The sequence below is a fragment of the Pogona vitticeps genome, chromosome 1 (genome assembly GCF_051106095.1).
Source record: "Pogona vitticeps strain Pit_001003342236 chromosome 1, PviZW2.1, whole genome shotgun sequence".
Lineage (NCBI taxonomy): Eukaryota > Metazoa > Chordata > Lepidosauria > Squamata > Agamidae > Pogona > Pogona vitticeps.
This window is the reverse complement of record NC_135783.1, coordinates 144916248-144944109: the sequence shown is the minus strand read 5'-3', so window position 1 is coordinate 144944109 and position 27862 is coordinate 144916248. Positions and strand designations below refer to the sequence as shown.

The 27862-nt window shown below is 41.3% G+C and overlaps 1 protein-coding gene across 4 annotated transcripts in view; it reads right to left on the bottom strand.

The window, feature by feature from the left end:
- The window catches only part of KLHL29 (kelch like family member 29), a 496878-nt gene that overhangs the window by 290320 nt on the left and 178696 nt on the right, over positions 1–27862 (bottom strand). Inside the window, exon 2 of one of the 4 annotated variants that reach the window (XM_078388004.1) lies at positions 86–27506. The exons of the other annotated variants lie outside the window; for them this stretch is intronic. Within the exon in view, the coding sequence (XP_078244130.1) occupies positions 5617–8991 (3375 nt within the window). The 5' untranslated portion in view covers positions 8992–27506 and the 3' untranslated portion in view covers positions 86–5616. Of the gene's footprint in view, positions 1–85; positions 27507–27862 lie in introns of those variants that run through there. 4 annotated transcript variants of the gene reach the window in all.

The window sequence follows — 27862 nt, the reverse complement described above, 5'->3', positions numbered from 1 at the left end:
GCTGAAGTCCAAGAACATCTGGAGGCTCAAGGCTGGGGACCACTGCCTTAGTGCACCTGAAGGCAGTAAAATAAGTCTAGTGGACTGGGCACAGGGAAGGCTAGATGGTCTACTATTCCCTCTTCTGGCACCTCACTATTACTTCCCAGAACCTGACATGGGAGGGACTATTTCACTCTGCTTCATGATAGGGCCAGCCCTGCTGAGATCGAACAAGTTCCCGCCCCTTTGACATAGGTTCAGCATGTGAATGTAACTTTGTCTTGGGAGTTGTTTGGATTTGGATGAGGGAGGGTAAGGAGTTGTTGCCAAGCATTAGTTGGCATAAATTCATGATTAATATAGGCAAGGATGACTCTTGCATTTATTTTAATGAAACGATTACGTAAAAACTTCTTAACAGCCCACTTCAGTCCTATCATATTAAATAAGAGATAACAACTGTCTCATAATGTCTAACAATCCGAGGCAATGAAACTTCCATCGCACTCTTTGAGCATCTCAGCAGACATTATCACTATTAGATTATCACTAGCAGTTTTAATGTTCCCCTGAGGTTTTTCCACTTCTTAACAACATGTAGCAAATTCTAGTTCTCTGAACTCCCATCAGTCCAATTAGTCATAAGGAATCACTTTCACAGAACTAGTAGCTTAGGAAAAGTACTTATGAATATTTTATGCCTATATGTTCCCACCCATTAATGGTTGGGTTTTCTTGGTATATTTGCCAAAAATAACCTCAGTTTTGCTACCATGTTTTTATTATCGTAAGAACCCTATATTGCTATTGCTTCTATTATTGTTGTTGTTGTTGTTGTTGTTGTTGTTGTTGTTGTTGTTGTTGTTGTTGTTGTTATACCCTAGCATATGAAGGCTATTGATTGAAAAGAAGAAAAAACCCTAGCATATGAAGGCTATTGATTGAAAAGAACAAAAATATATTTCTCAAATTTCCATGTACAATTCGCATAAGCCTAGAAGTGCTCTGACAATGTCCATGTTTTACTGTTTTACATTACATGTGAGTTTTTGCCACATAAGTGAACAATTTAGAGATTTACAACGTATGTTAATTAGGACTATATTGGCAGTATTAATATAATTTTTATTTATATAATACCAACAAGTAAGAACTATATATTAAAAAGATCATATGCTCTGTCTACAGGCACAGAATCTGATGGTAAAATCAATTCTAAATAAACGCTCTTCTAGGGGAGGTGTGAAGATAACATTTAAACCATTTGTCAGGTACAAGGTGTGACAACATGGCCACACCAGTGTTAGACAACAGAAAATGCTATGAATCAGGTTGAGGATGAGCTATAGATTACGTTCAGACTTCCTAATGAAACCGTTGTGTATTGCCTCTTTAAGAGGGAAGCCCAGAAGACTGCAGGACTGCTAGGCCTTGTGGAAGAAACACAGGAGAATACTTCCAGTTTGGGGCAGTAACTAGAAGGAACAATTTTTTGCATCACCTCCTCAGAGATCAATTCCACTACACTGTTATGTTTTTATAAAGCCAAATATTGCTCTGGGAGTTGTAGGTCATTTCCATTCACAGCAGACATCTATGTGTAGTGCCATTCCCCCTATTCAAAAGAAATAAGCTACAGACTTGTCTGTGTCCCTGCTCTCTTGTATACAGCTTATTTTCAATTAGTACTTTAGTGATAAGGACACATTTCCAAGACCGTGGATGAGGAAATAACGGTGAGTACTCATCTCTGAAACAGAAATTGGAATGCACCAGTGGTGCCCTTCCTTTTCTTGTTTGAAAGATGAGTGCTAACCACAAGTTCCTGATCTGGGCATCATGGCAGATTATTATTAGCACTAAACTGCAAACTAAAAATCAGAGTGGAGAAGGAAGGACACAAGTCTGTGGCTCATTTTCAGTCATTTGGGAGATCATCTGAATCGAGGCACAGAAGAATTAAGGTGGAGGGTGGCTTTAGCTATACGGTACAGTAAACCAGTTTGGAAGAACAACCAAGAATGCCCTCAGTTGTATTCTGTGTGTGATAATTGGATCCATGTGCCTTGGATGCTATTTTCAGAGCAAAGGCAGGATTCTCTGTTGCTGTCCCATTCTTATGGAACTCCCTGTCCTTGGACTGACATCAGACTTCGTATCTTAATATCTTCCAGACATGCTGTAATGTACAGAGTTTACTTTTTTTTTTAAACGCTTATTGTATTTCACATTACTAATAATATCTTTTAAAAACTCCATAAAAAAGACAGTAAGTTATAAATGTCACTGTGCTATGTGCTATCAAGTCACTTCTGACTTAGGGCGCTGCTAACTGGGCTCCCAAGATATGTGAGATGCAGCCTCTGATATCTAAATGGAAGACATGAAACATGAAGAAGTATCTCTCTTTTGTGTAATTTGTGTTTGTTAGGCAATTGACAAAAAGGCACTAATGATTTGTGTTTATGAAACAGAGGTACACAACAACAACAAGGTTATGGAGCCTGTCTGGTGCTTTCTATTGAGCTCCATGCCAGAAGGCCCACTTGCTGAACAGAGATTCTGGACATGTGTTGAGTGCAATGAGATAGTGGCATTTGGACGGAGTATTCTGTTCCACCCAGGAATGCTACCAGGTTGCATTGGGAGGCAAAGGTACTATTTTTGCCAAGAGTAAAGGAAGAAAGAGAAAAACGGGAGTGGTGTGTAGAATCCATGATCTCTCAGTAAGTCCTTTCCCACAAAATTCAAGAATTCCACATGCACCTGAAAATAAATTTATTTATAAATAAAAGCAAGGATAGGCAATATGAAATCCACAAAAGGCATGCAGCCTCCCAGGAGGTCAATTATAGCCTTCCAGCACCCCAGACCCTCCCAAAAGCCACATAAACCCACAGTAGAAAATTTAGAATCCAACTTTACCCTTTCAAAAAGTAACCTTGTGCCTTCTAGGGATTGTGCGGCCAATTTTCCATGATGTGAACTCCTCCTCCTAACGTCAATGAATTTTTAAAACCATTTCCCCCCCAAAATATCTTCTTTAGCTACTAGGGAGCACAAGGGGTCTTTTTCATTAAAAGAAAATTGTGTGTGCGTATGAGAAACATGATTTTTGAGTATGAGTTGCAGGAAGAGGTGCAAGTTTTTAATAACCAGAGATGGGTGTATATAGCTGTTGGATCTCTACAGGCTTTCCACCTGTTAAGGGCAAGGTTACGATATTGGGGTGTGTGTGTGTGTGTGTGTGTGTGTGTGCGCGCGTGCGTGCGTGCGTGCGTGCGTGTGTATTTGGCCAACTACTGCTTTCAATATTCTTTTAATGTTCATTTTTTAACAGATGTCATCCATGAAAATATAACTTTATAGAATTTTCTTGGGAACTTTTCCACTGAAGCCAAATTCAAAGCCATAGAATGGCACTCTTCCCAGCTGGTCTGGTGTACTTTTTAATAAAATGCGCACCACTCCCTTTGCTGTACAGAAATACACAGATTGGATCACAAGATACAATACATGAGAGAAATGTTTAAAAAAACACCACGCAGCAATTCGGAGAGTTATCACGGGAAGGGGGCAACTGGGGCTCTGGCACAGAGTACTGAAATTTAAAGGATGCAATAATTTGCTGCTAGAAAAGCATCAGCCTGAGCCTCCCCATGGGTATACGTTGCTGAATTAAGTGCACAAAATGCAGACTGAGGACAAGACCAATCTGGGTGTCCTGCATTCATGCCTGGGCATTTCTATCAGTTCCCCCATCTTCCCCCTCGTGTGCTGCTTACATGATTTAACCAGTAAGACCTCAATGCCTCAAGTGCCAACATTAGTAGTTACACCTCTGGCAAACATTATCTAAACTCCAGTCCAACAGTTTTCGTTCAGTTGTTGTTGTACAGCAACTCCAATGATCCTTTACCACTGTCTAACCCGGGATGTCCACCCAAACAGGACTCCACACTCTTCCTTTATTTCCATATATAGGCTCAGTCATACAACAAAAGGCCTGTATGTAAAAAAACAAATAAACAAATAAAACATTGTGGGCCAGTGTTTGGCCAAAGTAGTTTCCAAGGAAGAATGTTCCACAGAGGGGGCATCCCCACAAAAAAGAACTTACTGTGAGTTGTAGAAGACTGGAATGTATGAGTTACCAGGGACTTTATTAGTTGGTGGTATAATCCAAAAGACCTCTTCAGCAGATCTCAATTCACAAGCAGAGAGAAACACTCTCGTAGATGGCCAAATTCATTTATGAGCCAGCACCCTGAGCCGAAGTCAACAACCAACAGGTTGTGAGTGTGAGTGTGTTAAGACCCAGTATTACATGGTCTTTGACAGATGACTTAGTAAATACATGGATGGCTTCATTCTGGACAAGCTAACATCTCTACACTGAATTCAAGGGCAACCAAACTAAGAAGTCACCATGGCACAAATTATTGTTATCTTTGTTCAGGAACAGCTGTAGCTGGTGAACCAGCCAAAGCCACAAAAAAACAAACAAACCAAAAAACAAAAAAACAAAAGCAACTGGCCCACTTCAGTTGCTTGTGCTAACCACATTTAACTCTCATTTCACTCAGGGCAGCCTCCCCCTTCCAGTGAGTTCTACCACAACTCCTTAAAGCCAATTATTCATTGCAATGAGAAGAATTGACATTGTTGTGACCTGAATGTGCATTTACCCAGTAAATGTGGTTTCCCATTATTATGACATGGGGCTGCCTCCTTTCTTCTCCATCTCAAAATATTCCACAGGGTTCTAATATGGGAAGTGGTACTGAGACAGCAAAAGAGCAAATGCATGCCCTGTGTGACAAACCCAGACCTACTGGGATCTGTCACACAGTTACACTAAGCTGCCACCAACCATTCCCTATAAGAAGTCACACAGACCAGGGATGGATTTTTAAACAATAAAAAGAATAAGGTTTATTTAAATACACACAGGGAAAATAAAACAATCAGGTGAAATAGATAAAGTAACGTGGCTTAGATTCACTCATACATACACACAGTTTGGTTCACACAGAACCTTAACTTAAAGCACAGACCCTGAACCTATCAGTTCTGGCTAACCAACAGACACCTGAACCTATCAGGTTGGTACTCTGACACACAGTAGTACCCTGTCTGACACACAGACTTCCACAACAGCTTCTTCTTCCCAGCTGCTGCTTCGTCACAACCCAGTGTCTCTCAGCATCTCACTTAGTGTGTGTGTTCTCACCACACAGGCATCACATATTTATACAGTACAGCCCCTCCTCCTGATGTCCCGCCTTCCACTCCCCATAGGATGGAACTTTCCCTCCAAACCCATGACAGACAGGTAACATCAGTGCTGTATGTAACACCTCCCCTCTTTATAAGTTGTTTTGTAGGGGGAAAGCTAAAAGTGCTTTTCACCAAAAAACAACCTGAATAAAATACACAAAAACAGTTATACATACCATATTATACTTACATATACTTACATTCTAAGTTAACCATAGCAAATAGGCATTTAAACATTTTACCATATACAGTACATCAATTTACCTTTATTCATACAAACCAACTTCAAAAAAACAGGTACATTTTACTTTTTATCATCAATATATACACATAGTCCATGTTCTTTCGCCGTCTTCATTCTTCAGGTCTTCTTGATAAGGCGTCAGCAACACAGTTCACTGACCCTCTGACCACCTTCACTTCAAAGTCATAGTCCTGTAGGTTTAAAGCCCACCTCATAAGTTTGCTATTGTGGGTTTTCATTGTCTTTAACCATTGCAATGGTGAATGGTCAGTACACAAAATAAAATGTCTTCCCCAGATGTAAGGCTTGGCCTTCTGGATCGCGTAGACTATGGCCAAACACTCCTTCTCCACGGTTGCCAAATGTCTCTCACCTTTTTGAAGTTTCCTACTCAGGTAGGACACTGGATGTTGGTCACCATTCTCATCCTCCTGGCACAGAACTGCTCCTACCCCGCTGTTAGACGCATCGGTGTAGATGATGAACTCCCGGTCGAAGTCTGGAGCACGCAGGACAGGATAGTTGATTAACGCCTCCTTCAACCTCTGGAACGCCGCCTCACAGTCGCTGGTCCACGGGATGCGGTCATCAGCCTTCTTCCTCGTCAGATCGGTCAGCGGAGCCGCAATCTCGCTAAACCTCGGGATGAACTTTCTGTAGTAGCCCACCAACCCAAGAAATGATTTGACTTTTTTCTTGGTGTTGGGTCTAGGCCAATCACGAACAGCTTCTATTTTGGCCTCCAGGGGTTTTATCACTCCTCCCCCTACCATGTGACCCAAGTATTTTATTTCTGGGCTACCCAGCTGACACTTGCTGGCCTTTACTGTTAGCCCTGCTGCACTTAACCTCTGCAGCACTAACTCCAGGTGTATCAGGTGATCTTCCCAGGTATTACTGAAGATCCCTATGTCGTCAATGTAGGCCACTGTAAAGTCACTGAGCCCTGCCAAGGTCTGGTCCATCAGCCTTTGGAATGTGGCTGGTGCATTTCTGAGACCAAAGCTCAGGACTCGAAACTCATAGAGACCAAAAGGGCTGCAAAAGGCAGTCTTTTCTTGATCCCTGGGATCAATTCTTAATTGCCAATATCCCTTTACCAGGTCCAATGATGAAATGAACCGACAACCCCCTATGGTTTCAATCAGGTTGTCTAGCCTGGGCATTGGGTAGGCATCAGGGGTGGTTACACGGTTTAATTTCCTGTAATCAACACAAAACCTAATGCTCCCATCAGGCTTGTCCACAAGGACTATCGGAGAGGACCAAGGACTAGAAGAGGGGACGATTATGTTCTCCCTCAGCATCTCGTCCAGCTCCTTCCGCACCTTGTCCCTATAGGGTCCCGTTACTCGGTATGGGGATACTGCCTGCGGGGGTGCATCCCCTGTGTGGATCCGATGCATCACTCCCTTCACTATCCCCGGCTTGTTGGAAAACACCTGCTGATATTTATTAAGCAGCATTTTTAGTTCTCGCTGCTGGTCTTGGGTGAGTGCAGGACTGATCTTTACCTCCTCTGGGTTGTATTTTACTTCCCCTCTACCCTCCCAGAAGGGTAATTCAGCTTCCTCACTCTCAGCTGCTTTTATCGCAAATAGAACCCTCTGTTCCCCTCTGTAGTAGGGTTTTAGGGCATTCACATGAACCACCCTCCTTGCTTGGTTCTCCTCCTGCTCTATTAGGTAGTTCAGGTCTGACATCTTGGAAATGACCCTATATGGTCCTGCCCATTTGAGCTGCAGTTTATTCTCTCTGCAGGGCCTAAGCCAAAGCACTTCCTCCCCTGGGTCAAAGTGTCTCTCTCTAGCTTTGTGGTCATACCATGTTTTCTGTCTGACCTTCTGAGCTTGCAGGTTTTCTGCTGCCAGCTCTAGATTTCTCCTTAGGTCATTCATCAAGGTGTCTATGTATGTCACAACGTCTTGTGGGTCATCCAGGGTGATCTGCTCCCAATTTTGCTTGATCAAATCAAGGGGCTCTTTCACCCCTAAGTGTGCAGCAAACATGTCAGAGTGACCCCTTTGTAAGATCATGGGGCGATACTTTTCAGGTACCACCAGCTGACTTCTGATCCCATCTCCCCCTTTTGAGATATTCCTCAGGGTTTCTCTATATAAAATCCCCTTTTTCTCCAGAAATCTCACTGGGGTTTCAGGTGTTAGCTGAGCGTCAGTCACCTGTTCAAAACACTTTTGGAGAGTGGTGTCTGCCTTTTGCTCCTGTCCAAATCTGCTGTCTGTGGTTAAGGTTTCCACCACAGCTTCTGAACTCCCCTCTGCTTCCGTCTCTGGCTCATCATTACCCCCCTGAACTGTCCCCGTGGTGGCTTGTGAGCGTGTAATCACTAGCACCCTTTTCACATGTTCAGCCAGGTCATTTCCCACGAGCACGGCTGCTGGCAGAGTCGATGAAATCGCTAGCCTCCAAACTCCCCTCCAGCCTTGAAAGTTGACAGGTACCTCTGCTACTGGCAGAGAGATCACCTGCCCTTCAATCCCTGCCACCTTCATGCTCTCATTTGGGATTATAAACTCCCGAGGAATAATATCTGGATGGCCCAGGGTTACCTGGGAACAAGTGTCCCACAGCCCCCTATACTGACGGTCAAGTATTCCTACGTCCACCCCTGCTGTCTCAAACAACTGAGAATCTGTTTTTATCAGCAAGCAGCGCTTTACCTCCACAAGAGGACCATTTTCCTCAGCCTGTTCGGCAGAGGTAGCTGTTCCAGACTGAGTAGCCATGGCAACAGGCTCCCTCTGTGACACTGAGCCTTGCTCTTTCTGGACACAGAACACAGCTTTTGGCTTGGTCCCACTAGAATTCTGAGGCACCATTCCTTTTAGTTGCTTCAATTTCTCACACTCTGAGATTAGATGACCCTTTCCCTGACAGAAATAGCATTTTCTGGTGTATTTTGATTCTCTCTCATCTTGTTTTGGTTTTCCCTCCAAAATCTGAGGTCTTAGTTTCATGTCTGAGGGCTTCCCTTCACCATGGGCCCCTCCCCCTTGCTGGCTTTTCCCTGGTCCCTGAGAGTACTTGCTGTAGGTTTCTTTGGGTTTACCTACAGGTTTCCCCTCACCCAAGGGCTTTCTTATTTGGGAAATAAAATCTGCGATCTCGGCGGCTGCTGCCACAGATTTCGGTTTCCTTTCCCTCACCTGGAATTTCAATTCCCCATGCAGGACTGAATAGAACTGTTCCAGTGCTATCAAGTCTTTAAGCTGCTCATAGGTCTCTGTTCCCTCCTGCGATAGCCATTTCTCAAGCAGCCTCACCAATTGGGCCCCCACTTGGGTAAAAGTCTGCTCTGGCTTCTTGGTTAGGGACCTGAATCTTTGTCTCAGCTGCTCTGCATTTATCCCATGTCTGGCAAACACCAGTTTTTTAAACTCTGCAAAATCTTTCATCAGTTCCTCAGGCATCTCGGCATAGACCTCAGCCAGGCTACCACTGATTAAAGATCGCATGATGGTCATCTTCTCAGTTTCCCTCACTGAGAAGTCCACAAACGCTCTTTCCACTAAGGAAAAGAACACCTCGGGACAATCTCCCTTGTGGTACACAGGGAATTACTTCAGGTCAGCCTTAGACAGTTGGCCTCCCTCAGAATCCCTATTGTTATTATTATTCTTATTCATCAGTTCCAGTTTTCTTAATTCAAATGCCATTTTCTCTCTCTCCATTCTTTCTTCCCTCTCCATTCTCTCTATTTCAAATTGCCTCTGCCTTTCCCGTTCCCTTTCTTCTCTTTCCCTTTCCTCCATTTCAAATTGCCTCATCCTCAGTTCATGCTGTTGGGCTATGAGCAATTTTCTAAGTTCTGGGTTCTGCTCTCCTGTGCTGTCACCTTGCACTGAGCCAAATTCATCCTCAGAACCTTGGTCAATCTGGGGGTCTTTCACTTCACTCATATCGGCCATCTGGCTTCGAGTCAAGGGCATAATCCCCCCTCAGAACAGGCTGCTTTAAAAAGTCAAGCCTCAAAATAAAACGACCACTTTTTTCCTTCTTGCCTCAGAACCAGCTCTCCCTAGAGATTGCTGCTGTTCTTCAGCACTACTTGCAACAGTATCGAGTCAGAGCCTACCCCCCTCTGCTGGGCCTCTCAGCTGGCAAGCTAGCTCACTGTTACTATGCAATTTTGCCTCAGCTTTTTCCCGCCAAAACTAGGCTGCCTCAGAGCACCTTAATCTAAGTCTCCCCAGTTGGCACGTTCTTCTACTAGCGCACCTCCCCGTGAGGTACACCTAGAAGATTACCTACGCGCCTCAGACTGTCCCTGACTAGACCCCCCTTGCTCTGGGCACACTTGCCAAGGCTTTGCTGGACCGCTGGACAACTGGACCAGTCGTATCCCACCCGCTGGACACCAATCAATGTGACAAACCCAGACCTACTGGGATCTGTCACACAGTTACACTAAGCTGCCACCAACCATTCCCTATAAGAAGTCACACAGACCAGGGATGGATTTTTAAACAATAAAAAGAATAAGGTTTATTTAAATACACACAGGGAAAATAAAACAATCAGGTGAAATAGATAAAGTAACGTGGCTTAGATTCACTCATACATACACACAGTTTGGTTCACACAGAACCTTAACTTAAAGCACAGACCCTGAACCTATCAGTTCTGGCTAACCAACAGACACCTGAACCTATCAGGTTGGTACTCTGACACACAGTAGTACCCTGTCTGACACACAGACTTCCACAACAGCTTCTTCTTCCCAGCTGCTGCTTCGTCACAACCCAGTGTCTCTCAGCATCTCACTTAGTGTGTGTGTTCTCACCACACAGGCATCACATATTTATACAGTACAGCCCCTCCTCCTGATGTCCCGCCTTCCACTCCCCATAGGATGGAACTTTCCCTCCAAACCCATGACAGACAGGTAACATCAGTGCTGTATGTAACACCCTGTGTACTACATTATTTTGTGGGCCGGTTTTTCCCATCCACAATGATTCTGTGGATTCCTCTTATTTAGATTCCTAGCTGAATCCAATGCAAAATACTCAACTATGATGTTCCTTAGCACCTTTCAAGGCTGTCAAGAGCCATAAAAGCAGAAACTAGAAGAGTAATATATATATATACAGGCTTTTTCTTATCTGTAGTCTCAGCTTGAGGGATATTAAGGCCTACCCATCCCAATTTCTTTCAACCAAACGTAATTACTATGGCCAATGTCACATTCATTCCTTCGTCTTGATAACAAACGAATTAAAGCTGGCATTCGACTGAGGATCACGCAGTTACCTTTTCAATGATAACTCACAGTCCATCAATGCATGGAGGAAAGGAGAGGGAGAAAAATCCATACTGCATCAGTATAAAGTACAGATTTTGTGTCAAACTTTTGCCATTGGACAGCCTGACAAACACAATATTAATCAGAGGAGGTATTTCTTCTTGCTGCCAGATGGAAGTGCATCTGCTTTCCATTTTTTTGGGAAAGACAGAAGCGATGCTTACTTCAGGTGATTAGCTGTGAACACTGATTAAAACATTTGGAGAGACATATTATCAGACTGGTGCAGTGTGATACAGAAAATCTTACTGTTCATGAGCAAACATATGACAGTGGAAGACTGAGATAAGCCTGGCCAGCAGTCTTGTGAGCTAGACAGGGAATACGAATACCATTACAGAGTTCCTTGTCTCTTGGTCACTCCGTTCCATAGCTCTGCATACCTGATGGCACACGTAGGAGTGAGGAGGAACTCTAATGGAAGGCACGGATCACAGGATGGAGACAGCTGCCCCTGTATCCCAGGCTCCTCTCCCAATTTTGAATTTTTTATTTAAAAAAATTCTGCTCAAAATCTTGCGCCTTCTAGGGAGGTGGTGGCCAATTTTACTATATTTTCAGGAATCTGGGGAACTCCTGCCCACACAACACAATTTTTAAACATTGACTGGGGGCAGCAAGGGTCTTTTTTAATTGAAAAAGAATCTAAGAGAGAAAAGTTGTTGAAATAGGACTACATGAATGGATGTGGCTCTCTCAGGTCCAGGGAAGGGTAGGTGCAGACCCTCGACCTCTGGAAACTGGCCACTTCCCAGCTCAACTGAGTGTACCTTTCCAAATTCTCCACTTAAATGATTTATTTAAAACAGTCAGGTCATCTACAATCTTATCTTTTTTCACTAAAGGGGAATCCTCTCTTTTCTTGTGCAGCTCTCAACCCTATTCTGCAGAAGACTTGATTATTTAGGATATGTTTCACTTTATTAATTAGGTTTGCCATAAATACAATGGGATCATGAATGGAAAAAAATCCCTCCTTTATTCATATATTAAATTGATCCTACACTTTGCCCTGAAACAGGCCACTCAAGACAACTTGAAGACCTCATGAATGTGTGTACATTCTCATCTCACTCCAGTATCTTTTATGCTCACAAAAACTAAAGCTACCCATTGAACTTCATATTACAGTATGGATTTGAACCTGGGTTTCCCCAGTGCAACCCTTACAGACTGAACACTTGTACTATATTGAATGTTCCACATAAGGATGTTCCAACACCTTGCAAGAGATGACGCAAAGCTCTAGCAGGTAAAATCTATAATGACAACAACAACAATAATTTATAATAATTATAAATTATTATACGAAGAAATGTCCGGATCATTGACATTGCAATTCCAGGGGATGCCAGAGTTGAAGATAAAGAATTGGAAAAACCAGCCAAGTACAGAGACCTGGCAACTGAAACATCTCACCTCTGGAAGAAACACACTTCAGTGGTCCCCGTAGTCATCGGGACTTTGGGAACAATATCAAGAAATTTCACACAGTACTATAAGCAGTTGCAGATCTCACAAATCACACCAGCAGAGCTACAAAAAATGGCAATATTAGGAACAACATACATACTGTGCCGCTATTTAACAGATACTTAGGTTTTTTGTTAAAACTTGTATTTGTTATATAATACCAGCCAATAGTGATGATGATGATCATGTGTGGTCATGTCAATTCTGACTTATGGTGACCCTTTCCAGGTTGAGGAGATTCAGAAGTGGTTTATCATTCCCTTCTTCTGCAGCTTGCCCAAAGACACACAGACTGGCTCTCTTTACAAGAGACACAGTGAGGAATCAAACTCATAAACTTCTGGCTCCAGACACCTAAACCACTGAACTATCCAGCCAGCTTGTAAATTCTAAAGCAATGCTCATATTTTTGCATGAGCAAGTGATTGTATAAGCTGTTGCATAAGTAAAATAATTTCTTTGGCTGAAAATTTGTTCTTGTGTAACATCCCTGTGTCAGACAGCCATTCCCCAAGTGGGAAATTCCAGTAAGGGAACCTATGGATTCACTTCAACCTACTATCACTATTGTTATTGCAACTGTTGTTGCTATTATAGCAGTTTATGGTTTTGCATAGTTGCCATCAGTCCCAAGGTTCATTAAGGAATGGCAGTTGAGAAGGAAAAAAATCAAGTAGAATTTAAGAAATCATCTGATGGCTGTAAAATCAAATTATCTGTGAACAAAATATGGATATTCATTACAAAGCCACACAAAATAATTCGCCCAGCATTCTGAAAGCACAATACATTTTTTCTGAGAAAACGAAAGAAAAAAAATCACAGCACAATGATTAAAAGCTGTAGCATTTCATTTTAGTCTGAAAGAAATGCTTTCTCTGAGTATCACATTGTTTAAAAACATAGACCAAATACCTTTATTAAATTAGAAGGCCATGGCATTTATGAGATCCATAAATCAGATCAATGGTGCACAGTCAGCTCCGGAAAGGAATCGCTGAGGCCTCCACAAATGGACAATCCAAAGGACTTCAAGGCCTAGCTTTGCTATAAATTATGTAGAGGGAACACAATGCGGTGTGTGCACCATAGAACCTAATTTGTAATGCCTTTTTAATGCTTTCAGAGCACCATGTTTGTATTCCTTTCTTATCTCAATATATGACAAATTGCTATTATTGAATTTCCATTAATACAAATTATAGGTCCAATGTATTTCCCCCAATATCTTTCACCCTAGGCTAAGCCTGAATCCACAATAAAATATCACAAAGTCAGCCCGTTTGCGAAATAGAAAGCAGCAGCATCCATTATAAATCAGAGCTCATTGGCAGTACTGGATACATGGTCTTGACCTTACGCCTGTCTGATTTTGCAGAAAAGCAGGCAACAGTTGCAACTAAGAACAATGCCTGGAAGTATCCTTACTTTACTCAGCCCTGCCCGCACAGCGGGATTTGAAATATCAGGTCCATTCCTGCCCAAATGAAACAAATAAAGTTCCTCCTTTTAATAAGCAAAATGTCTCGCTGATCCTGGTGGAATTATACAGTATATGGATTTAAGATGCCAACTTAAAAATTTAAACATAATTAAGACTCCGCACAGTGTGTGATCTACACTATTATCTGGTTGCACTCACAGAACAAGTAACTCAGCCTGAACAGACACAGGAAATAAGTGTGAGATTTATCTGTTATTATTATTCACCGTGAAAATAAAGCTATCAAGAAGATTAAATCAGTGGTGCATTAAGTATCAGCCACCGTTTTAATCACAAGTTTTAAAATAGCTATTCCAAATTTTTATTTTCCAATATTAGCATTTGCTTCTACTTCTAGGTCACGCCTGCATGGGATTAAATATTCTCTGTACGCCAAACAAGAAAAACAATCCCTTCCTCACAACAAGGCATTCCTGCTGTTAGTATCTTCAGGGGGCATTGAGTTTCCTAACATTCCTCTAAATTGGAGAGAGGAAACCCTGACAACAACTTCGACTAAGAGAACCACAGCGCACCAAGGCCACAATCCCTATAGGTTAAATATGCCAGCCTAAGTGCAATGGCATAAACTGGAGTGGCAAATTGCAACTAGTTAATAAGATGCCACTTGCATTTCCTGTCACGCACCAGCTGGATGGACCAAGGGGCTTGTGGCAATTCACTCCTGCATTTTACATCGCTGCACTTAGGCAGTGTAATTAACCGGCAGATTTCTGACCAATTATAAAAACTGTAAGTACATCCCTTACAAGAAGATGTAATAGATCTCCAAAATATTTTGGAGACTGCGGACATTCGGAAAGAGAACATGGCTGCACAGGAAAAAAAAGCCTCAATTCTTTCAGTAGGAAGTGGGTTTATATCTCCAATCACCACAAGTGATGCAACTTAAGATTCACTAATCTAACATGGCCTGCCCCAGCCAACACATTAAGAAGTTTTGTGCCACCACTGAGGAGCCATGTCCTGCTTTCATTTACTCCATGAGTGATGAATCTGTGGCCTCCAGGTTTTGTAGAACTCCAGTTACTATCAGTTGGATTTTTTTTTTAAAGGCTAGTGGTAAGGTGTGATGGAAAAAGCAGTTCACAAATATCTGAAACGCCTCCTATGCTACCCTCTTCTCAGTCTGCTGTCTAAAATGGGTCACTTCACCTGCTATACACCTGTATCCATACCTGCTGCATGGCTCTGTACACTCCTGCACTAGGATCATCTGATGCAGTCTTCTTTTTAATTCACTGCCAGGAATTGTCAAGGCAGATGTGGAAGTCGGCCTTTTTGACAATTAAATAGCTATACAGTATTTTGTTTGCAGCTCAGTTAACCATTATATGACATTGTACCAAACAGGAGAAACCTCATACCCTTTATTGCATGGCTTATCTGACTGCGGACAATGTACGGACACCACAAATAAACAAAACTGATAGCAAAAGGGGATCTTCAAAGAATTACAGCAACTCTGCATATGCACTGTATCAGACAAATGCCCTGTTGGAGAAGAGTGAGGATTGTGCCAACCTCTGGCACACGTTTACATGTGTAAAACTCATATTAGCAGAACTTGCTCTTGTTCATTAAGTGAAGACAAATCCCATTAATAATTCCATTAAGCCATCATTTCAGTTCATTATTTTATCCATTTCCCCTTCACTATACACACTGCGAACAGCTGCTGCTTCTCTTGAGAAAGAGAGGGCAAACACGAGCACACACATGCCTCTGTATTCAAAGCAGTTAGGAGTCAGGCAAGCAACAATGACATAAAGGCTATTACACTCTCAGCTAAAGACATGAATGCACCACCTCTTCCAGGAAACCAGTTACCATCCCAGGATGCATTACCCAATATCCATGCCTGAATTCAAATTACCTAATTATCAGAGCTACTCAGTATGCTTGCTGAATGCTTACCAAGCAGAAATCTGAAGTAAAAACAATGCAAGTTATACTTTAGGGCCAGGGAAAAGGGAAAAGAGCAGAGCTGAGCCACCCTTGAAGCAGCTATAGGTGTATAAGCAGACATTTACTGTGTTAGGGATTTAAAAGATCGTTAAACTTTCCAGTGAACAACAATCTTCGTGGTACAGAAAGGGGAATTACTACAGGACTCATGCAAAGTTTGTTGCTGCAGAGCAAACAAGCCAATCTGCATGGCAAGAATCTTAAGGAAAGAAGGACAGAGCAAGCTGGAGGCTTTCAGGACATACTACTAACCAGCTTCACCTGACACTTCTGGAGCACCTCCTTCTGCTGCCTGCTAAAGCTGGTAACTTTGACTTAGACACAACAGCAATCAGAGGGCAGAAGGGATCAGGCAAACCACAAATGTTCTGCAGAAAGTGGCATGCAGGAGTGGCATGTAGGCATGGCATAGTAGGGCGCTATTACATCACCCTGTAAGGAAAGAAAAAAACATTTTGGGAGAGAATTGGGGTTGAAAAGCCTTGCAAAAAGCTAAGCAGCCACATCCAGCAAGTTCCGATAAACGACCAACCAGTCAGATCACAGGGCCACACAAAAAGCTTATCTTCTCCTCTCATGATGTTATTCCCTCTGAGCAATGCAAACTGCTTAGGGCCGAGCACCTCAAACCTAAGACATGCAAGCCAAGCCCATGTATCTCCCAACAAACCAATTACAAAAACAAATGCAAACTGATCAGCCAAATGTGGACAGAGATAAGCTTGTGATAAAATAAGCAGATAATCTTTTCCTCTTAAGAGAGCACTGCTTCTAAATAAGGAATTAGCATCTCATCTAACGCAGCCCTCAGATACCTGAGTATTCCTTTAAAAGGGGGCAGCAGGGACACCTTGGACGATGCCTAGTCTTGCTTTAGAGACTTTTTGTTGCACTGGCATCTGTTACAGTGGGGTCTCTACTTAAGAATTTAATCCATATTGGAAGGTGGTTCTCAAGTGGAAAAGTTCTTATGTAGAATCTGCATTTCCCAAAGGAATGCATTGAAAACCATTTAATCTGTATCTGCTCTTTTCCATCCATAGAAACTAATGGGAAGCTGCTATTCCGCCTTCTACCACTAGAGGGGGATATTTTTTCTTTTTTTCCTTAGGTCAGGGAACAGTGTTAAAAGCACTTCTGACGAAGCTAATTTTGAAGCAATGGACTGAAAACCAATTAATCCGTTCTGGCTGTTTTTTTGTTATGTAGAGGTGCGTTTGTACATTGAAGCATTAGTTCCCATAGGAACTAATGCAAAGCTGGTTAATACGTACTCTACCACTAGGGGGAGAATTTTTTTAACCTAAGATGACCTAAGGTTAAAAAAAGAGCAGGAAAGGTTTTTTTTCCTGTTCTTATCTAGGATTTCTGTTCTCAAGTAGAAGCAAAATTTAGCAAACGGAGCTGTTCTTAAGTAGAATTGTTCTTAAGCAGGGACGTTCTTAAGTAGAGACCCCACTGTAATTCACTGGCTAGGAGAGCCTGGGAACAAATTCCTGGTAAATTTGACAACAGGTGCTGACAGAATTCAGTTTAAACTGACACAGGCTACAGGAGACTGAATTGCAGCTCTTTAACAAGCATCTACTGCAAAAATATAGATCACTGAGGAAGGCTTGAAATTCACAGTGATGCAGGGAAGGTTGTAATCACTGCTTCACACCAGATTCTGGGAATGGCAAGAAGAAATGAGACACTCTCTCTTTCCCTCTTATTTATATACACATGCATACATGTGTGTGCACACATGCACACAGAGTCAGAGGCTTAATCTCTTCTTTTGCATCCCTCCGCGTATATCAAATAATTTAGGAATGGTGGTGGGGAGAACCACATGAAACGGGTGGCTTGCAGGGTCAGTAATGCTTCAAGAACCACTGGTAGGAATTCCTAAGTCAAGTTTGGTAAAAAGGGTCTTCTTTACACTTGCGGTCACACGGTGGCTGGTTGCCTCCACTATTAAATGGAAAACCCATGTCTGGCTCTAGCAAATCCTTTGATGGGCTTTTGCCACGGTAGCCTTTCCCAGCTTCATGTCCAAAAAGATTTTAGAAGTTCATCAATGGAAGGGCAGCGGAGAATCCCTCTGGGATCTACTGTGTTACCAGTGGTAGTATTTCTCTAATATTTCCTCATCCTCTTCTCCCTTCCTGCATCTCCTTGCAGTAGTACTAAGCACATTCTTAATGCCAAGACTGCAAGAGTAAAAATGCAGAGAACCAGGAATTTAAGTGCTCCTGATGATGGGACCTCAGGACTTAGCCACTAGTTATATGACACCCTAACATGCACGCCTTCTGCAACATTATCCCAACACCTAGTGCCCTTCAGATGTGTGGGTCTGCAACTTGTATCACACTCAACCGTCTTTAGAAAAGACTGCCATATAATTTCCCCAAAACTCTCAGGATCTGTAGGAACAAAGCCAACCTCATATGATGCTTTTCTCATGATACTCAGGTGATGATTCAAGAGAGATGAATTCTGTACCATCTCTGCAAAGGAGGGATAGATTTGGCTTGTACCTCAGGTGCATAGGAGCGGGGAGGAAACGAGACTTTGGAGGTAAAAGAGAGGTTTTAGAAGCAAAAGAGAAGCATAATAAGGTTTAAAGGGGACCAACAACGGAAGGAAAAAGAAACTGCTTTTAAAAAAATTCAAAGCCACAGCAGAACAGACAGTGAATAGACAATCCGCTAAGTGAAAAATCAATTGTGCAGGTAGTGAGAGACAGTTCTGCTTCAAAACTTAACGGAGAACATGCTCTTTCATGTTAGGGATGTGTCACCATTCATTTGATAGCCAGCTTGCTCCTTCATTTCTACTGCCGCAGATTTCATTTCCCAGATCCAAAAAATCTATAATGACCCTCACAGTGTTTTAACTCCATGTTGTGAAAGGTGAAACTAGATAGGATGTGCAATTCTACAGAGGTTACTGATGAGATACCAGAGTAGAAGGCCGTTCTCAGGTGGCTTGTGCCCTGTGACTTACTAAGTGACATTTATGGAGCAAATTACCTCAGGACTCTGTTGAGTTGCACTCATCCTCACAGAGCTAGGTCAATTACTTTCGCTCAATCAACGGTACAAAGACAGCATACATTGAAAGTGAAAATGTTCCTTGGTGGCGGGGGAGTGCTTTGACAAAAACTGGAAACTGCAAGATCCACCTACGGGAGTAACAATGGCTCAGGACTAGCCCAGCCAAGACTCTGTACTGCTTGAGGTAGAGAAGAAGACAGAGGCACACCCACCCAAACCAGCCAAGTTATCTGAGCAAAGGAAACAGCTTTCCCCCATCTTCCTCAGTAAAAATAATGGCAAATGAAGCCACTCAACATTTACTGCTTTTTCGTGATATCTCAGATCTGCTACCTGAGGCTGCTGGTGTAATCGGAAGCTGAAATTCTATTTGCACAGCTGTGTTACATAAAGTTGATGACATCATTGTCCACAGCCATTTTTCAGAAATAATTTTTTTTTAAAAAGTCTGATTCACCACCTCCAAGGGTCCGAAGGGCCCTTCCTGTGCAATTCCTTTCATCATTGATAAACCACTGGGGGATGTGAGAGAAGAGGGGAAAGTCATTCATTAACAAAAATCACCTCCACTGGGATGATTTTACTGGCAATGAGCATTTTCTAAAATTAAGAAATTACTCCCGTCCCACTAACCCCTAAAACATTCCCACGACATCATCAGCCGTGTGCGGAGTAAATTATGATGCTGGATTTCAGCCAGTACTGTGATGTCTTGGCTTACACAAATCTACACTGCAGTTCTCAAAAATCAAGGGTTGTATGCTCTTCTTAAACCAGCCACCAGAATCACTGGACTGGATCAAAATTAACAACTGAATGCTCTTTATAGGTAATGAGCATTAAAGCTTATAAATGGGTAATTAGCACAGGACCAAGTATGACCCAGAGCTTCCCCCCCCCTTTCACATGTTGCTACAGTATTTTGACTGCTATTGCTAAAAGTACTCGGAGCCATTTGCAGAGCTATTGAAAGATGGCCAAAGATCCACCAGTAGAGCCTGATCAAGCCCTTGGGTTACACAGCCAGGCCAATTTCAGAGTGCCAGTATCTTGTAATGCAAAACTTCAGTTGCTCAATGTCATTCCTGCACACTCTAAACATAGCATCAGGATCAGCACTGACAGAGAAATTGATAAAAACATACATAGCAAGGGAGCTGGAAGGAAGGGAAGCGCAGTGATTCATTACTCTCTTTTCAGCTCCAATTCCATACAATGTCGTTTGTTCTTTTTAAAACTCCGGCTGTTGGGTTTTTTTTTAAGTTACCCTGTTTCCCCGAAAATAAGACCTAACCTGAAAATAAGCCCTAGTAGGATTTTTCAGGATGCTCGTAATATAAGCCCTACCCCAAAAATAAGCCCCAGTGAAGTGAAACCCCACCCTCCACCATTGTGCAGCAACCAGAAGAAGATGACATGACTGTATTTGAATAAATGTAGATTGCTGTACATGTAAAAAAATAAACCATCTCCTAAAAATAAGCCCTAATGCATTTTTGGAGCAAAAATTAATATAAGACCCTGTCTTATTTTCGGGGGAAAACGGTATATGTTAAGGCAGTAAACAATTCAGAGAAAGGGATTATGTAAGAGTCATGGCTGAATATTAGTTTCAAATCATTCATTTACCATTTCAAAACTTAGTTCTCTACTTGTTTTATTGTCAGACGTTTTACCTTCAAACTGGTCCTTATTAATGTAAAAGTTTCCTTCAATTAAACTAGAAATTAAAAGTTCTCTTAAGTTAAACTATGAATAAACATTGGCAGAGCTAGCAAAACAAGAGTGAGAGGCTGGAAGGAGAACAGAAAGATGCTGAAAAATAGCAGCTAGTAAATTAGAACAGGACTGTAGCTTTAATTTTCAAGTAAGTGATTCTGTTTAGTATTCTTTCATACACACAGAAAGAGACAAACAGAAATCCCCCTTTGGTCTCTAAGCAGAAACAATTCTGCACTGAATTTAGACTATATGTGTTTTTGCTGCTAGGTTATGTAAGGGTTTTACCTAATTGCAGGCTAACATCTGAGCTCAGCATCCGATTACTATGAATGCTTGTTCAGGAAATACATTAGTTTAAAAAAACAAACAAACTTGATTTTTACTCACTGATTTAAATCAGTTTCCGCACAGAAAGGTAAACTACTTTGACTTAAATCAGTCCAATCTACAAGCTATTACATTTTTGTCCAGATGGAGCTCAATTTGGAGCTGTAATAAAAGTTTGTGGTGTGCTTTAATAAAAAGGACTTCACACACTTTGCCTGTAAAAGGTCAGAATTTCAATTACTAGGGCTTAGAAGAGACTGCCGTTTGAAGATTTAGTGAGTTGTTGCCAGTTAGTTTAGACTTCTGGGCTAGATGGACCTGATTCGGTAAGGTAGCTCTTTGAATCCCTAGGACAGAACAAAACATTAGACAGCTTGTATTGGTTCCCAAACTTTGCGTCAACCAGATGTTTTAGACGTCCACTCCCCTCACCCCACACCAGAATGACCGAAGGTAAAGGGGCTGTAGGAGGAGGTGAGGTCTAAAACATCAGGAGGGCCAAGGTTTGGGAAACTGATATTCTCCCTTATCAGAACGCACAAAACTATCAAAAGAGATCTCCCATGAGTTTGCCAGAGAGATTTTCTGAACTTTACTATATTAATGGACAATGCCACATAACATCACAGTGAATGCTAAAGGTCACTTGTACTGCTAGAAGGGAAAAAATCCTTTCTTTTGTTGCTAGTCCCAGTTGTTCAGCTCAAGCTTAAGAAACTAGTAGTGTATCCACTTGCTTAAAGAATACTGTATTACACTGATGCTCTGGGTATTCAAATGTTTTTCTGCTGCTGCTTTAGAAAGCAGTGTTGCCATTTACAAGTGCCCCCGTTGCAAATGAGGAACTTTAGAATGGGGTGGGGAGGGAAGGCAGCCAGTCTTTTTTTAAGAATGCAGTTTCCTTTTCCTACACTGAGTGTGTGTGTGTAAATTTCTGGTTTCTTCAAAACCAGAGGAACACAGATGGCAGCTGGATCTTTTCTATGTAGGAGAGTTGTTGTTTCATTTGAATCAACAGATAGATTAAAGGAAACTTAAAAGACAAATTGAAGATACATGCAGGGAAGAAAATGTAAAAAGATTGCAAAAAGCCTGAAAATAAACAGCTCCTGGTTAACACTTGCTTTGACTGACTTGCTGGATAGTACAGATTCTTCTCATTTTCTGAAGTCAAAATATCTCTTTGATCCAACTACCCAAAGCTGGAAACACTCTCTCTGTATACCAAAACATATTCTAGGTGTGATCTTCTAAATGTTTTGTGATGCAAATTACTGCTTAAAACCATGGGCTCTCATCTTCAGAGGCAGCTAGGTCTGGCCAGACCTCTAAGTGGTTCTGTCATCCAATAAATAAATTGAAAGTCAATAAAACAAACATTTGAATCCACTTGGCTGTTCTGATTAAGAGAGGCATCTGTTCTTCCAATCTAACCAAAATGACCCTGAAATGCTGGGGGGGGGGGGGAAGAGTGTTAATTTATCAAATATGAGGACAAACATCCCAATGTGTTATTTAATCTGCCGATTTAAAAGTGTGTGTTTTCCATATGTAGAGGGACAGAACATATCTCTTTTGGAAACAGAAAAATAGGGCTAAAAATATCTTCTTTAGAGGTAGTTACATCACATAAATTCCAGACAAAAGAGGCTAAACAAACACAAATACAGCTCTATTCCTGTGTTATGGCTTATTGTGGACTGGTGTAAAAAAGGCAGTGCCTAGTCCGATGGAGAAGCGGATTTCCAAAGAGCTATCAGTGTTGCAAATTAGTCATCAAGTCTCCTCAAAGAACAGTTACATGGTTGTTGTGGGTTTTTCGGGCTCTTTGGCCGTGTTCTGAAGGTTGTTCTTCCTGACGTTTCGCCAGTCTCTGTGGCCGGCATCTTCAGAGGACAGCAACCTGTACTGTTATATGCTTACAGAACTTGGGAAAACTTTTTTTGGAGGGAGGGGGAGGGCATGGAAGAGACTATAATTCACAGAAGTTTCCTAGTCAGGCTGAGAGATTATAGGAGCTGCAGTAAAAAATAAATGATAGATAGATAGATAGATAGATAGATAGATAGATAGATAGATAGATAGATAGATAGATAGATAGATAGATAGATAGATAGATAGATAGATAGATAGATAGATAGATAGATAGATAGATAGATAGATAGATAGATAGACAGACAGACAGACAGACAGACAGACAGACAGACAGACAGTTTTTCTCAGTTCTGAGATAACTTATATGAGGAGAGGAGAATCAGTATCACTCTGCAATAGCATCCAATAGCTTGCTGGGCTTGACTCACATCCTTCAAAAGCAAAAACTAAAAATGTGGTTGGAGAGAACCATAACGAAGCAGGTCTCTGAGTACATAAAGGACACCAGGGCTAAGACACCAGCTTCATTTAGGCTCTCCTTCAGTTGAACAGGCACTCATTCCACTTGGATCCTCACCAGAGGGCACTTTGAAATATGTCCGACTCATTTGACCAGCTGATCGCAGCTTCATAAGGAGAAAAGCAGACTGAGTAAGAATCAGAGTGCGCTGCTGGAAAAACATTAAGACTGGTGTGCCAAGTGCAATTCTAGAGTAGCAACATATCATCCGAGTCAGTGAGAACAAATGGCCTTCAAGATTAGGAGCAGCTCTGTCTGCGATCTTTATCTTCCAATGAGAGTAAAGGGGCTGGGAAGCACTCAGTGAGAGAAGGTGTAAGTGGCCTTTGTGAGCCGCTGTTGAGAAAGTCTCTTCTAGGTTATTTACTACTTACTACCCTTCCATGTTTCCTTCCGCTCTGCTGGACCACTGATGGGCAGGATCTTTCAGCTGACTGTGGGTAGTACTCTTTGTTTAAATTTGATGAAACATGGGTCAGTTCCCTCAGGCATCACATGCAACAAACCAAATCTTGCTATTTGGGCAAGATGTCCTGAGCTTTCCCTCAGAAGTGAAACGGTTCCTTGAGCATTCAAGGAAGAGAATGTTAGAGCTGAGTTGTTTTAGTTAGGACAATAATTAAGAGGACAACAGAGAAGCACAAGTAACAATGGGTTGACAGAAAGCTATTTCTCTTCATTTACTAGGGCCTAGGTTCTTAACCTCTGGTCTATGGATCCCCGAGGGGGCCGCAATGTCCTCACAGGGGGTCCACAAAGGCTTGAAAAAATGTCATAAACTTTTGCAGTTAAGAAAGAAAGAAAGAAAGAAAGAAAGAAAGAAAGAAAGAAAGAAAGAAAGAAAGAATGTAGAACAAAGTCGTATTTTTCGCTCCATAAGACGCACCTTTCCATAAGACGCACCAATTTTTTAGGAGAAGAAAACAGGAAAATATAATCTGTTTTCTTCACTCCATAAGACGCACAGACTTTCCACCCCCCTGTTTTGTGGGGGAAAAGTGCGTCTTATGGTGCGAAAAATACGGTAATTTCCCTTGCTTGTTTGTATAAAACTCGCCATTATAGCAAGGAATATCTATCAATGAAATCCTGTATGAGAAGCTTTAAATAAATGTTTGATGCACTTTAGAGTTTTAAATCTTAAGTCTTGGTGGTTTGCGGCAAGAAAATATATTTAAAGAGGGTCCGTGGTTTAAAAAAAAATGTAAAGAACCGCTGCACGTGTGCAAGGGTTTGTAAGTCTATCTTGGTGGTTTCTTGCACCTTGTTCCAGCTTTTAATGTGTAAGGGAGTGTCTTTGGGTAAGACACTACGTACACTCTTTACGTAGGGTGCTGTTACACTGCAAGGAGGAAGAATCCCAATTCTCTCTGTAGCAGAAGAGGAGAATCTCAGAGCCACTTACTTTGGCTGTTACTTCCTTTGCCCCTTTGCATCTGAAGTGGGACAGAGGTGGGGCAACAGAGACTGGCGGCTCCAGTTTCACTGAGGGTCTGGGGTGGGTGAGAGGGCATGGTGCATCTTTTCCTGATTTCAGTCTGAACTTCAAAGGAGCTTTCCAAATAGGAATCCATCATAGAGGCAATGATCAGTATGTGGAACATCTCCTGTAGAGTTCAGAGTAAAACCTACAGTGGGCTCAACGCCCCTGCGAGTGTAGAGTCACCCCCAGCCTCCACAGAGGCAATAGAGTTGTAGGGATATAGGTGAAGGAACCAGGTGTTCATGTCATTCCACTCAGGCTGATAATGCTGCTAGTGAGATCCTTTCCTTTCCTTTTTCCAGATATTTTCTGAAACCTCAAGCAGCAAGGAAGAGCTGAAAATTGGTGGTATGGCTGTTATGTAGAGTGAATAAAAATCAATGATTTTTTAAAATCAAGTTGATTTATATCACCATTTAAATTTTAAAATTCCAATTTTAAGGCGTGCGGAGCATGCACGATAGGGGCAACTCTAAACTTTGTTACTTTTGTTTAAAAGCTCTAGAAGATTCCGAGAGGACCAGCGCAGGCGCTGTCAAACCCCTACTGTGTGCATTCATAGAGGTCACAATGAAGAATCAATGATTTTTTTAAAAAATCAAGTTGATTTATATCACCATTTAAATTTTTAAAAATCCAATTTTAAAATTTAAATCGTAAAAATATCTGTTTTTTTTTTAAATTCAAATTGCAATTTTAAATCATGATTTAAAGCAGGTTGGTTCAAATCAAATCCACCCTTCTGTTACGGCTGGGTAAAGTGATGGGACTCAGTTACTTAGATACTTGGAATTCCGAAAAGGAAAATAATGATAAGAAAATTAATAAAAATGTCATTCATAAATTATGTTACAACAACCAGCTCTCTTTTGTACTCTCCTGAATTGCTTTTCTCTTGAACAAGGCAACTTTCTTAGCTTTTATAGAAGATGCACCAGTTTAAAAGCGGGTATTATCCTTCTTTGTAATGACTGTAATGTGGCCTGATTCACTACTTACATTAATTAATCCCTTCTCTCCAATCGAGCTCAAAATTGCAATTATAGCAATGTAAACTTTAGTGCATATTAACTGTGTAAGCAAAAAGAGACAACAGTCAAACATCAGCCATGCAGATAAAGATAAGTATATTTCTGATTTCTCTTTCCCACAAATATACTGTACCAGACAAAATTCAAACAGAGCAACCAACTATCAAAGAGCTTTAATTGTTAAAATTGCAGTTTCATGAAACCCTGTTTAAAATATAACTGTGTAGTTAAAAAGAATACCCTGAAACGTGTGGAGCAAACCAATTTAAATGTTTAAGGTTAACACTAGTTGAACTGAAGTCTTATATACTCTTTACAGAAACAATCAGAAATTTATGCAAAAACGGATTAACTCTTAAATTTGATCAAGCAAGCTTCCTTTATTAGAGCTGATAAGCAAAAAGTTGTAGGCTCACGGTGCTCTCAGGAATGATGACATCAAAAAGGCCAACCAACACTAAAAAAAAAAGATTGTCTACACTTTTTAAAAAGAAAAATCAACCTCCTCTAATTCTTAGGCACCACTCTTAAATTTGGCTCAAATGAACATATTTTGCTCAGTGTGCCGATTAAGTTTGATCTCCATCTCTTCTGCTTTCTAGACTGCCATGGTACTTACTGTGTGCCCCTACTCCCAGTCAAACAGCCATGTACTTTGACACAAGGCAGTGGCAAACACACTATGTAATTGGCAATCCACTGTCTTACAGTGATTTGGGAGGGGGGGACGAGGACAATAGTTCCTATTTTGCCTGAGGTGAAAACTGGTATGTTAAGCTGGTGCAACAAGTCTGGAGTCTCTTTATTGGGACATTATTTTAGTACAGAGCCTAAACTTACAACTTATGGTTTGAATAATTTTTGGCTTTTCCCCCCCTCCTTCTCTTGTGCCCAGCTCTGCAATGGCTGATGGGGACACAGGAGAGGACCTTTCTCTGTGGCAGCTCCCAGGTTATGGAACGCTCTCCCTTCAGGCTGGCCCCCTCCTTTCTATATTTCTGGTGACAGCTGAAGACCCATCTCTTCTGGCAGGCTTTTAACACTCATGTTTGCATCCCTGAATGCCTTCTTAGAGTTAAGATCATTTTTAATTTTTTACTTGCTTTTAATTATTCAATTGTATTTTAATTAGTATATAGTTTAATTTTTTTAACAAAAAAAAATCTAACTTACGTTTTTAATTCTATTCCTTTTAACATTGTGAACTGCCTTAAGTCCTCTTACTGGTACAAAGGCTCTCTCTGTGTGTAATATTTATTATTTAAGTATATATTTTTATTTTATATTTATTTATTTATAAATAATAATAAATAAATGCTCAGACTGAAGAAGAATCCTACTAAACTCAAAGGTTTACACTAAAATGTTACATTTTTAGGGGTCCCGGAAGCAAGTCTACCTCTTTGATAACAATATTATCCAAAACATATCTGAAATTCAGCTATTTCAATATTCAATTATTGCTCATTCCTCTTTCCTAGCGCTACTTTTATTCTGAGATTCGATAGGAATCAGAAGGAAAACAGACAAGTCTTATCCCAAAACATCAAGAAACGAATCATAATTTGCCCTTCTCAAAATATTTTCATTTTAATTCTCAAGTGAGCCTGCAAATAACTAACATCATGAAGACATTTTTTTATGTGAAAAGCTGTTCTCGAGATAACCATGTATCACTTCTTGAAATATCTGTCTGAAGAGTCACTGTTTCGATCACTGGCTTCCTTCTGAAAACAAGGGCAGAGTTTATTATCACAACTGGGCCCCAAACAGACTGAAACATCTGGAGCAAAGAAAGATCAACAACAGCCAACAGATGGGCTCCCTGAAAAATATCCAGGAGCAGAGGTCAGGAGGAATGAAACCACTGTGCTGGCTTCAGGACTTGACTTCTCTAATCTTCTCCAGACTAAACATATCCAAACAGCAACTACATAATGTCGCAGCTTAGTGAAATAATACTTCAAGTTTGGCTGCTAACAAATGGAAATAATTCCAATACACTGCAGTCATTTTTTTAAAAAAATATGTTCATATTATAAATGCTAGCCAAAGCTTCTCTTTTCTTTCAGTAGTATGAGCT